Source organism: Myripristis murdjan, chromosome 9 (assembly GCF_902150065.1).
Source record: "Myripristis murdjan chromosome 9, fMyrMur1.1, whole genome shotgun sequence".
NCBI lineage: Eukaryota > Metazoa > Chordata > Actinopteri > Holocentriformes > Holocentridae > Myripristis > Myripristis murdjan.
In genome coordinates, this window is record NC_043988.1 from 17,319,550 (window position 1) to 17,331,499 (window position 11,950).

The window sequence follows — 11,950 nt, forward strand, 5'->3', positions numbered from 1 at the left end:
TTGACCCACTTCTCAAATTGCCACCTGAGGAAAATAGAGAGATAAAATGTCGTGGCCAAAGCAATAGACACACTTCCTTTACATAAAAAATCTCCACGGCGGCCAGCAGTAATAGGAAGCCAGACTGTCACAATAAAAGCAAGGAGGAGGTCAAAGTTGCGCTCTCGTCCTTTGCAAATGACAATAGGAAAACTGAAGGCCTCTTTTTTTTTCGCTTTTGCTTAGTTCCTCATATGTGACAGAAGAGCAGGGGAGGGAGGAGGACCCGGCCGGAGCTGGAGACACATAGATCACATCCGGGGCTGGTTTATTCTAATAGCGCAACGGCCAACCCGGAAAAAAGGCGACTCTCCTGTAATCCGATCATACAAACAGACAGAAGGGAATGTGTGTCCGATGCAATGCCACCTTCGTGAATATGATCCGTTGGTAAAAAAGTTGGTAAGGACTTAATTTGTCATGCTCCGGAGACGCGATTACACACTGCCATCTTCGTAAATTAAACTCTGCGGGCGCAGGCTGTGGCGCACACCGACTTTCCACAGCGGGTAAGTCAATGGCACTTTGTGTACGTGTGTGTGTGTGTGTGTGCGTGCGTGCGTGCGTGCGTGCGAGTGTGTGTGTCCTTTATCTATGCGGCTGAAAGCGGATGGTACTGTAGGTGTGGCAGACAGACAGTGGAGTCGTGATGATTCAGAGCAGGTCATCTGAGTTGAGCCCACAATGCTCTATCAGGACTTTTATGACTAAGTTCAGCTGATGAAACTGCAGCGGCATGTCTGAATTTTCACAGCATGGCCATAACCAGGATATACAGCCAGCCCTCATAATAACCAGCTTTCACTTTAGTGGGGTTCCTGCAGTGGTGTAGTGGGGAGTGAAAAAGGCGGGTAACCTCCAGTGATCATTATAAGGAAAATAAACCACCCATATAAGAAGTAAAATGGGTGTTTAGAAAAGCATTTATGTATCCTGTCTCCATATACCGTACATTAGTGTGCTGCCACCTACTAAAATGTTCAGTAAAACTGAGGCTTATGTTAAGGTGGTTTTGGTTTGGGTCCTCCATCCCTGGCTGCTTGGTTGTAATTAGTGCCAGTAGATAATCAATAGCCCTGATCTCACTGTTGTGATCAGCAGGTGTATTTGTGTCTTCTTCAAAGATGTTTTGATAAGGTCAGTATGCGTCAGATTATTTCATTCTGAAGCCTGAATACCTCAGACATCATGTCAGCCTACATACATACACTGAAGAGTTTCAGAATTACTTTTATTGGTTAAGTTTTGCCAGTGATGCCCACATACTTTTTTTTCATGACCTCGCCGCTGCTTCTGCTTTTAATGGTTAGACCAGATGTTTTCTGATGCACCCAAATGGTTTTTCTGTGTGTGTTTGTGTCTTTGTGTGTGTGTGTGTGTGTGTGTGCACGCCAGTCTCTGTGTCGGTGTCTGTGCAGCCCCTGTGGCAGTGTTTTTGCTTTTCCATTGCAGCGAGTGCCTCTGCACAGGCCTTGGAACAATCTGTATCTTTTACCTATTTCAGTACCAGAGGAAAATATTGAAGTGCTCCGGCATCAGAGGCACAGCACTCTGCTCTGCTCTTTGAAGCAGCTTTGACATTAAGAAGTTTCCTGAGCATGACCTTGAAGTTTATGTCATGGGAGTTACAACGCACAGCGAGGATGCTGCCTATGTCTCTCTCATTATTTCTCAGTGTGTCTGCTTACCTCTGTCGGCACCTACACAAGTCTGTAAAGTTTGGAAAATGGCATAAATTATTTCCAGGTCTCCTCATATAATACTATTTGTTGCTATAAACACAACAACCAATCTTCCTTTTCCTTTTCATTCATGATGTGCGAACTGATTGCTTCATGACAAATTACATGAGAAATAATGATTTTGGCTTAAAAATGTACATTGAGGGGAGCAAAATAAAAATTTATGAATCAAGGAATGAATGAATGATAGTGTTTTATTATTATGAAAACTACATTTTAGTCACAGATATGGTGTCCTCAGCATCACTGTAAGTCTCCATTATATCGAACACAGAGGAAATACTTGAAATCCTGTAAAGAAGTCGAAGACCGGGAGGAGTTTAGAATTATGTAACAGAAATTTGCAGAAACTCTGCTTTGTGCGTTTTCCTTTTGCTCGTCTATCTGTGTGCAGCGTGTGATTTTGGTGTCTGCAAGGCTGGAGTGCTGGAGGGGTTGAAAAATTCCCCTAGTAGGACAGCATTTTAATATGGCGCTCCTGCCATGCCAGCACTACCCCAACAGCCAAAAAAAAAAAAAAAAGAAAACATAATTTTATCCACTGATTTCAGACAACACAACTTGGCCTGCTGTCAGATGTCTGACATGGATAACAGGTTCTTTAAAAGCAGATGTTATCGTACTGTCATCAGCATACCTGGAAGCGTCCAGTGAATGTGCCTCGATTTGTCATCGACAAATCAGCCAACGGCTCAGTGATTCACATGCATGGCATCATCTTAATGAACGCATCTCACCCGCTCACTACCCTCCCGTCCCTCCTCCCCTTTCTTCTCGTTTCCCCATTCCTCCCTCCCTCTCCTGTCTCCTCTCTCTTCTCTGGCCAGTTGAAATGTGCGTGTGTGCAGATCTTGAGTGCAGTCTGTAATTTTTGGCTGTGGTAGAGGGCCTCAGCTCAGCCTCAGGCTTCAGGGTTAGCTGCTCTGCCTCAATCACGTCACATGAAAAACTGCTGAGTGTGAGTGGGTCTCTTTTTCTTTCTCTCTCTCTCTCTCTCTCTGTGTTGTGCATGTGCATGCTCGCGTGCATTTGAACACTGTATGAAGGATGAATATCTACCACATCTGCCTGCCTCTGTCTCTCCATCCAATCTGTCTGTCCTCGCTTAGTTTCTTCACTGAGTTTTGTCCCTCTTTCTGTCCATCTCATTAGAGTCTCACTCCCTGTCTGTCTGTCTGTCTGTCTGTCTGTCCGTCCGTCCCAGTGATATGTGATAGCAGCAGCATGCCGTACGTGGACAGGCTGAACCGTGTGTGTGGCTTCCTGGACATCGAGGAGAAGGAGAACAGCTGTCGGTTCCAGAGGCGATACTTTATCCTCGATACACAGGGAAATGCCTTGCTGTGGTATATGGACAACCCTCAGGTGATCCACGTAAACATACACGCACGCACATACACACACACACACACACACACGCACACGCACTAGAGCAAACACAATACAGCAAGAGGAAGTGGCATTGACCAATAGGAGCTGTTTAACCTTGGACTCTGAGCCAATGGTGACGATGTGTGTTTGTGTTTGCATGCAGAACTTGCCCAGTGGAGCCAGCTTTGTTGGCAGCCTGAGACTAACCTACATCTCCATGGTAAACCGCGCTCTCCAGCACTTTGCCTGCCTGTCATTTCTCTCTGTTATGTGTTACGAGACCCCACAGTAAATCCATTTGTTACTGTCGACTAGAAACATGAAGAACTGAAGCTGTAGTTTGGACAGGAGGGGGATAACACAGTGCACAAAAAACAAAAAACAAAAAAAAAACATGTCGAGTGGACAAATCCACTGGATCTCAGAGTTATCAGTAGTTAACTGGGTGGTTGTGGCTAATGGCTACATGCACTGCTGTGCTGAGGCAGACGTGAAGTTTTCCAGATGTCAGTGTGCTGAGCTAACCAGAGATAATGGCAGCTGGTTTCACTAGACTACACTGTTGACAGATACTCCCTGGACACTCTGTCAGTAGGATGAAGTTTTATAAAGATATGAAATACTCCTTGCTCTTCGTTTCTTTTTTCTCATTCTCCTCTCTTCTCTTCTTTATTCTCTTCTCTTCTCTTCTCTTCTCTTCTCTTCTCTTCTCTTCTCTTCTCTTCTCTTCTCTTCTCTTCTCTTCTCTTCTCTTCTCTTCTCTTCTCTTCTCTTTGCCTCTCAGGTGAGTGAAGCTACATTGAAGCAAAAGCCCAAGACCGAGTTCTGCTTTGGTGAGTTTTGTCTTCCGGGGGATTGAGTCACACTTCATCTGTAGTAACACAATGACTGCCCTTATGCAACTGATGTGAATCCTCACTGAATTTATAATGGCTCTATTTCTGTAGTCATCAATGCAGTTTCCCGGCGCTACTTCCTCCAAGCCAACGATGTGGCTGACATGAGAGACTGGGTCGCTGCTCTCAATAATGCCAGCAAGATCACTGTGAGTACAGTGCCACGGACACACACACACGCCCATACACACACATGCCCATACACATACACACGCAAAATATCTCGTGATAAGCACAAAGCTCAGTTTAGAATGACAGAATTAATCACAGTTTATCTGGCTGGTGGTTTCCAGATATCTTGTCTTGCCCCCTCACAATCCTCCGCTCTGCGTGTTATTTTTTCGGAGGGGGTGGGGGGTCTTTACGTCTGAGAGGAGGAAGCTGTTTGTGCGGGGGTGACTGATTGGCCAGGCTGTGTGTACATCAGCACCCTGCCCTCAAACACCACTTTACATCACTTTTGTGAATGAGGAAATTTTGAATGTGCAAGAGTATAAATGGAAACACGGTCACCGCTGTGTGTTCCTCACCTGCAGTAACTGTGAATGTGCACTCAACAGAATGTAACGGAGGTGTCAAAACACTCGTTTGTTTGTGTTTGTGTGTGTGTGTGTGTGTGTGTGTGTATGAATGCACATTTTTATGTGTTTGTGTGTGTTCATTGAGGCGGGTGGGGCCTTGTTGACCAGCGGGCTACAGATGTCTCTGACAGAGAAGTGTGTTTCTGTTTTTCTCTCACCTGCACTGACACAGGAAGCAGCGCTGCTCACTGTCTCTTTCACTTCCCCTTCAGTGGGAGACTTCTGTGCTCTCTGGGCCTCTTGGCCTCAGCTCAGCATTACAGTATGTGGAAATGCATCCTCAAACACAATGGACATACCACCACTAGCATAAAGCTAAAGCATGTTAAAAATGACTATTTATTCATACTTTTGAGGATAAAATGAACTGCGCTTTTGAAATATAGAGTAATGAATTTCAGGTTGTAAAAGTTTGGGTTTTTTCCCAAAATGAGGATGAGGTGCTGTAGAGTGTAACTGAGACTCAGCATGAGATCACTGTCATGATCAGTTTTAGTTTCTTATCTGGAAAGAGGACTTCACAAATTGTCTTATAGCTGACATTTTAGGCATTAAATACTGTTTGACATTGATAGAAGTGGGCATCTCTGACTTTTGTTAGCTTGCAGCTAGAAATACCTGTTGTTTTAAGGAATGCTACACTCTTGTCTCTTTCACATTTAACAGCAGTGTCAATTAAATGTTTCCTCTCTGTTGTGACTTGTACCTGGCAAAGGATAATGGAGAAGGAGAATAGATGAAAATAATCAGGACATCCATTTAAACGTGATGGACACTTTCGTTCAAAACATCCTACAGTACCATAAGTGCATATTTTTTATAGCACTGAGAGGTCCAGTGGGAATCAAACCCGCAACCCCTGGCAGTGTTTGTGGCATGCTTTAGAAAATACACAATCAGGAAGCTGCTTGAATGCAAAAATAGTGAACAAACAACAAGCCTTAAACAAGCCAGATACAGCGCGTGACTGCTGTCTGAGGAAGAATGCTAGTTTGAAATGTGCTGCGTGTGTGAACTCTACAGCCTGTAGCTTTTCAGTGTTTTTTCATGTGATGCACTTTATCTAGTTTGAATAAATATGAGTATTTTTGCAATCAAGGTTTGTCCTGATTGTATTTTATTTTCTTCTCAGACTGGCTGGAAATTCCTTTTTTTTCTCACTTTTCTGTGTTGATGCTTTACCTGTGGAGCTGCAGTATTACTTGTTAATATTATCCTACCTGTTGTTGCTGTGCTGACAGGTTCCTAAGTCGGGGCCCGTGCCTCTCAAGTCCGATTCGACTGCAGTCATCAGTGACTCTCTGGGAGGGAAGAAGCAGCAGGCCTACAAGACAGAGATCATCGGCGGCGTGGTGGTGCACACTCCCATCCAGGTAGACCCAAATCCTTTATTTAGGTAAACGTAGTGCCACCATAATGGAAAAATGTAACAGTATGTCCTGCATTCAAAATGTCACAAAAGCTAACATATACATGGATTAGTAGTAAAACGTAGGCCTGCTTAAGGATCAAAAGTAAAAACAGTCAGTGTGAAGAATGGCACTATATTTTTGCCTAAAACTAAAATGTCTTGTATAAGCATCGATTTAATCTGTATTTATGTCATTTAATTTCTCCATGGTCTACAATAATCCGGTGTGTTGAATCTAACCCAACAGTGTATTATTTTGATGATGATGGTTATAATGATTGATGAGGATGATGATGATGATGATGATGACAGTTGATGAAATGTTTCAGAATGAGGGGGAGGAGATTGACTTGAGGGAGAAGAAGGCCAACAGACCAGGCGTGCTGCGCTGCGGTTATTGTGTCAAACAGGGTAATGTGGTGAGTATTCAGCCAAACATAATCGATTACATCCACTAGAGCTGCACTGTATGGTACAAAAAAATAATAATACTGGGATTTTTCTGACAGATAGTGAGACAATATTTACGATTTTAGTGGGAGTGATAATCTTTGCATCATAATTTTCATTTTTAAGAGTGAAATGGGGATGATGTGGGATTTGCTGGGATTTGCACCAAACCATAATTTTTTTTTAAAAACATCTGGAGAATATGATTTGTGGGCCAGGGTGTCTCTGTAGCTCCACAGCACTTAATTTATGATTTATTTATCATTTGGATTTCATGATTTGGATATTACACCTATCCATATTGTGATTGTGATACAGTTTCACTTTATTGTGCAGCCCTAACATTGACATGTGTGTGAAATCTAACACACGTTGCAGACAGTGAGAGTTGTGCGTGGTGTGTGTTTCAGAGGAAGAGCTGGAAGAGACGTTTTTTCACCCTCGATGACAATGCTGTCAGTTACTACAAGTGTGAGACGGTGAGGACACAGTCTTTCCAGCCTTTTTTTTTGTATTTCCTCTGTTTTTATCTCTATCGTCAGTGCCTGTGTGTGAGTGTCTGACCTAATGTGTTAAACATGTCCCATGTCTGAATTACACCTCTGTGGCTGTGGCTGCACCAGGACAAGGAGCCTCTCAGAGCTATTCCACTGAGGGACATTCAGAAGGTCCATGAATGTCTGGTTAAATCTGGGTGAGTTGAACCCGCCATGCTTTGTCTAATTATCTTTCCCCAGAGAGTAATTTAGTCTCATATTAAAATGAAAATTAAAATTTTCTTGAAACAAGTTTTAAAAAAATCTGCCATTGGGATGAGATAACCTGACCAGGTTGTGTGCAGGTCCTCATAAAATCTTTAGTTTTATAAATATTAGGCCTTAAAAGTCATTAAATTGTCTTAAATTTGACTTAATTACCACATAAACATTGTCAGAGGTTTCATTTATTCATCTTTTAATTTCTCTTTGTCAAAATTAGTCAAGCTCTACATTTCTGATGTTTCCAAACTCTAAACCCACAAATGAATCGGATCCTTTATTTCTACTGACGTACTACACTTAACCTGTTGGGAAAATGTTGGAGCTTAACCTAACTCACTTTCTGCTTATTCTCATACTATATTTACATGCACACAAGAAACTAGATATTACTTACTTTAGTATCTATGCAGAGAAATACACAAAAATTCTTTTTGCCAATTGCCTGTCCCAAGTTCTGCGTTTTTAAAAAAATCCTGGTTATTAACCTTTATTCCAGCAGCAGCTCGCTATCCAAGGGAGTCTGTTGGTGTCATGTTCCCACCTAAAACTGACCTGAGCACAAGGATGAATATATAGTACTGACCTGCAATGCTCATTTGAATAAGAAAAAGATTAGTTTTCCAAAAATCAGTCTTACATTTTGTCAAATTTGTTGTGACAAGGATTGAAAGCATTAAATGCATTAAATTTAACTCCCTGATACTTGTAGACACCCTGCTTGTTTGTTTCTAATGTAGTTTCACTAGTTTCAGGATTTTTTCTGGGAATTAGATTAGCTTTGGAAACAAGTGGTATCGCCTTGTCCAACTGGCAGATCTTTGTCATGAGTTTTAAGATAAACAACATTTTAACAGTGAACATGAGACTAATATGACTTGTTAATACTGTAGTACAGTATGTTTTACGTGTGTGATCTGTGTCTGTCAGGGATCTTTTGATGAGAGACAACCTCTTTGAGATCATCACCAGCTCCCGGATCTTCTACATTCAGGTACAGGCGTCCCCTCCTGCTGTCACACCAACCAATCAGAGGGTTAGGGTTAGGTTTGTTCAAGCCTTTTTAAAGCTGATATAATGTAGCATTAATGGAGGGCATGCACTCTTGCCCGTGGTCATGCACACAGTATTTGTAAATACAAGGCATGTTGCTAAATGGAAGGCAGTGAATGAGAGCAGAGGCCGTGCATGATGCCCACGTGTGTCACTGTTGATGTCGTATCTTTCCTTGTGTTTTTGTGATGTTTTTTCTGAATGCTCTGCTGCTGATGTGTGGCACTGGCTCTTTTTTTAGGAGCACATAAAGTTTGTTTTTGTGAAATGGGCAAAGCCATCTGTTACCATAACAACAAAAACATCCTGTTCCTCCCTCCTGGGAGAACAGCTGACTGAGAAGACTGGGGTCAGATGGAAAGTGCTGGGAGGGAGAGAGAGAGAGAGAGAGAGTGAATGGCCACACAAGCATGCACGCAGGCTTGTGTTGTTGAATGCCTGTGCATGAAAAAAAAAGACTAAAAGGAAGTGTGGCAAAGTTTTAGTAAATGAAAAAAGAAGCTGAAAAAAAGGAAACAAAGTGGGGGAAAAAATACTGGACGTAGTGTAGAAAACAGTCTCCAAGTTAACTGAAACTAAAGGGACATTGACATTGAAATACAAAATAAAATTAAAAATTACGAGAAAATCTAAGGCTGTAACAGCTGGTGTAACTGTTAGCATTGTTGTTGACTGGTGTTATTGTTCACTGTTTGCGCATGCCTTTTGCTGCTTATTTAGTATTTGGTTTTTAATGTAAAGCATCTCTGTGTGTCTTGAAAAGTGCTGTACAAATAAAATGTATCATTATTATTATTGTTGTAGGTGTTAGTAGTAGTTCCAGTATCATCAGTAAAATATCTGCATTATATTCAGGCCTGTTTGGTTTCATTCAGCATGCAATGTTAATTGTTCTTTTGCACCTTTCTGCAAACTGAATTTCCCTTAGCAGGACAGTAAAGACTGATTGATTGGTTGATTTCTGATTGATTGATTGATTGATTGGTAACCTTGTCTCTACAGACAGACTCTCCAGAGGAGATGCATGGCTGGATCAGAGACATTGAGAAGAAAATCCAGGACTTCAGAGGCCCCTCTAAAGTAACCCTGTTTCCTCTGTCTTCTGTGCTAAAGCTCTGGTTGTATTAGTGCTGTATTCCTCGGCTCCTCTCTGACTGTGCTTTCATGAAGGAGAAGTGAAAACTCCTTGTCATGGTACTCAACTATATTTCTCTTCCTCTCTTTTGGTTTTATTGCAGATCCTCCAATTTAAACGTGCGTCGTCCCTCTATCGAAGTCATCACACCTCCTCTGCACCCCGCAGCACACAGGGTGATGAGCGGAGACCTCCACTGATCAAATCCTCTTCCGTGGCACCAGGCTGGCAGCCGTGGACCCCCGTACCCCAACGGGAGGCCTCTGCCATGGATGTGGAGGATGACGATTGCCCTTTCAGCTCCTTGCCGTGCACTCGGCCCTCTCTCTCCTCTTCATCCACCTCCTCCTCCACATCCTCCTCCTCCAACTCCCTCTCTGCTCTGGCTCCTTCCACCACCGCACCGGCCCCAGCTTCAACCAGTGGCCTCGGGGTGTTCACAGCTTCAGGAGGCGTGTCTGGCGGGCGTCGGAGACACCGCTCCCAGCCCCAACCCCACACAGACTGCAGCTTCCCCTTCAGCCTGGATGATGACAGCATCCGCACCACAGACGTCTAGGTTCGACGAAGCCTGTCCGGACTGCACCTTGATTGAAAATACCTGCTTTTAAGATGAATGTGACTGGTAATAATACTTTTCCCTCACAACGAAGTGAAGTAGCACTGTGACCACCAACCTGTTGTTGGTGCCTCCTGCTGGATGATGGAAGAAGTGCTGGCCTGGCTGTGTTGCATGAGAGGAACGTCCAGCTGGAAGCAGATCAAGAGGGCGAATGTTCACAGGACTGTGAAAGGATATGGACTGTTTTTTGTGCAACTTCCTTTGAAAACTTGAATGATCCTGATGTTAATGACTAATTAGTTGGTTGTTCTCACAGATTCACAAATGATGGTACATGCTCTTAATCTGTGTCCACTGTGCACACACTTAGCTCCTATCAGTGATGCAGTTCATGACGGTAAAAACAGCAACTTCTGCCGGAAGTATTTACAGACTAGTATTGTACAAGTGTTTGATTACATTAATACAGATAGGTTATTATAAAGCTTTTGTACATTTGAATGATTTGGACCAATTTACCTTCAGTATACGCCTGCCTCTGTAGAGAGTCCTAATCCCCCAGATTGTGTAAACCCACCCAGCCACAGTGTTTCAATGATGTGAAAGCTGTCGTTCCATCCTGTCCTCATCACACCTTCAATAATATTTAACAAGCATTTTATTACCACAATCTAATCAGATCTCTGGGGTAAATGGATGGAGCAATAGCTGTAGTAGTTTGGAAGGTCCCAGGGTGAACCAAGGGGACAAATGCTAAATGCAACTGCATGCCAACTCAGTGAATGCTGCTCTGTTGTTATAGCTGGTACAGATGGCGAAGAAGAGGTCAGCAGTAACATCACACATCATCAGCAACTTCAAGATCAATCCTCAATAAACTGTGACTCCTCTCTTAGCTAATATCAAGGAACTATAGCAATACAGCAAAGGTACCTTAAACACAATGTAGAATGTACTGCCAATATCAAAGTAACTGAGCAGCTGATCAGCTGATTAACAGGGTTATAAATGTGATTGTAATCTTTGTGTTGTTGCAGCATTTTGTGAGAAAACGCGTCTTAATTGCCACTGCTTGTGGTATTTTATTGGAATTTCGCACTTTGCTTCTCGTTTTTAATTTTTTACCTCTGTGGTACATCACAGCTGTTTACAACACATATTACAGGTTCCTCTGAAATGCCTCAGAGACCATGTGCTGTTACACCGGTAATCTTCCTGCTCTCGGGTTCACCTCAAGACTTCATTGATGTGGTACCATGTTCCATGCTTACATCCGTTTTCTGAAGCTATGTGCACTTGCCTGCCTGCATATATTGTAAATTTTCTTCTTGTACATTAAATGATGCTTTTTAGTTGTCTTGCCTGGATTCATTTTAGAGAAACTTTTAAGTTCCTGTCTCGCTGTCTTGTTCCTGAAACAGCAATGCAGTAAAGCATCATGCCATCTAGTGGCGAGTCAGAGCAGCTTCACCTCACTGAACTCAAGGGACTGCACAAATGAAAAGTGGAGAATTTTTTAAAAAGTTATTCTTGATGGAAGTGATAGCATTAAGACTTTCATTTTTTTTTCTAAAAGGCAAAATTGTTTCCTGGGAGGGAACCAAAGGGTCAGGGCCAACCTATTTGGCCTCTACTACTGTGACCCCGAAACACAAACATAAGCATGTGGACAAACTATATACACACCCATGGAGCGCCCAGAGGTTGTGTTAAGCGAAGTGTTTCACACGTCCAGTGCAAAGGTCCATTAGGGAAAGCGCCTTAAACTGTGTCTTGACCTCCCTCCACTTTCCTGTCTGCCTCCCAGTGCAGCTGCGTGGCTGCAGGACCAACAAGAGTAAAAGGTCTCTACAAAACAGTTTAAACTGTGACTAGGTAAAAGGCCCTGAGTGCCCACAAAATGTCAGCCGCGTTGAAATGAGTTTTCAGTCTGTTAAAGACAGAGCTCCTCA

General features: G+C 42.9%; 1 protein-coding gene across 2 annotated transcripts; it reads left to right on the forward strand.

The window, feature by feature from the left end:
- The first annotated feature begins 302 nt into the window (after positions 1–302).
- On the forward strand, positions 303–11,355 carry plekha2 (pleckstrin homology domain containing A2). 2 transcript variants are annotated; one of them, XM_030059766.1, is made up of 12 exons: positions 303–548; positions 2,986–3,146; positions 3,316–3,372; positions 3,937–3,985; positions 4,100–4,197; positions 5,871–6,002; positions 6,370–6,459; positions 6,901–6,969; positions 7,114–7,184; positions 8,179–8,242; positions 9,304–9,381; positions 9,537–11,355. In XM_030059766.1, the coding sequence occupies exons 2-12, from the start codon at positions 3,006–3,008 to the stop codon at positions 9,993–9,995; spliced, it is 1,308 nt and encodes a 435-aa protein (XP_029915626.1). In that variant the 5' UTR covers positions 303–548; positions 2,986–3,005; the 3' UTR covers positions 9,996–11,355. The 2 variants fall into 2 exon arrangements, with proteins under 2 accessions (XP_029915626.1, XP_029915627.1); XM_030059767.1 differs by having other exon boundaries at positions 304–548; positions 9,540–11,355.
- Positions 11,356–11,950: the final 595 nt, after the last annotated feature.

Coding starts and splice junctions, on each gene's coding strand:
- plekha2 (XM_030059766.1), top strand. CDS start 3,006: ATGCCGTACGTGGACAGGCTGAACCGTGTGTGTGGCTTCCTGGACATC. Junction 3,147..3,315: donor GGTATATGGACAACCCTCAG/GTGATCCACGTA, acceptor GTTTGCATGCAG/AACTTGCCCAGTGGAGCCAG. Junction 6,970..7,113: donor GTTACTACAAGTGTGAGACG/GTGAGGACACAG, acceptor TGGCTGCACCAG/GACAAGGAGCCTCTCAGAGC.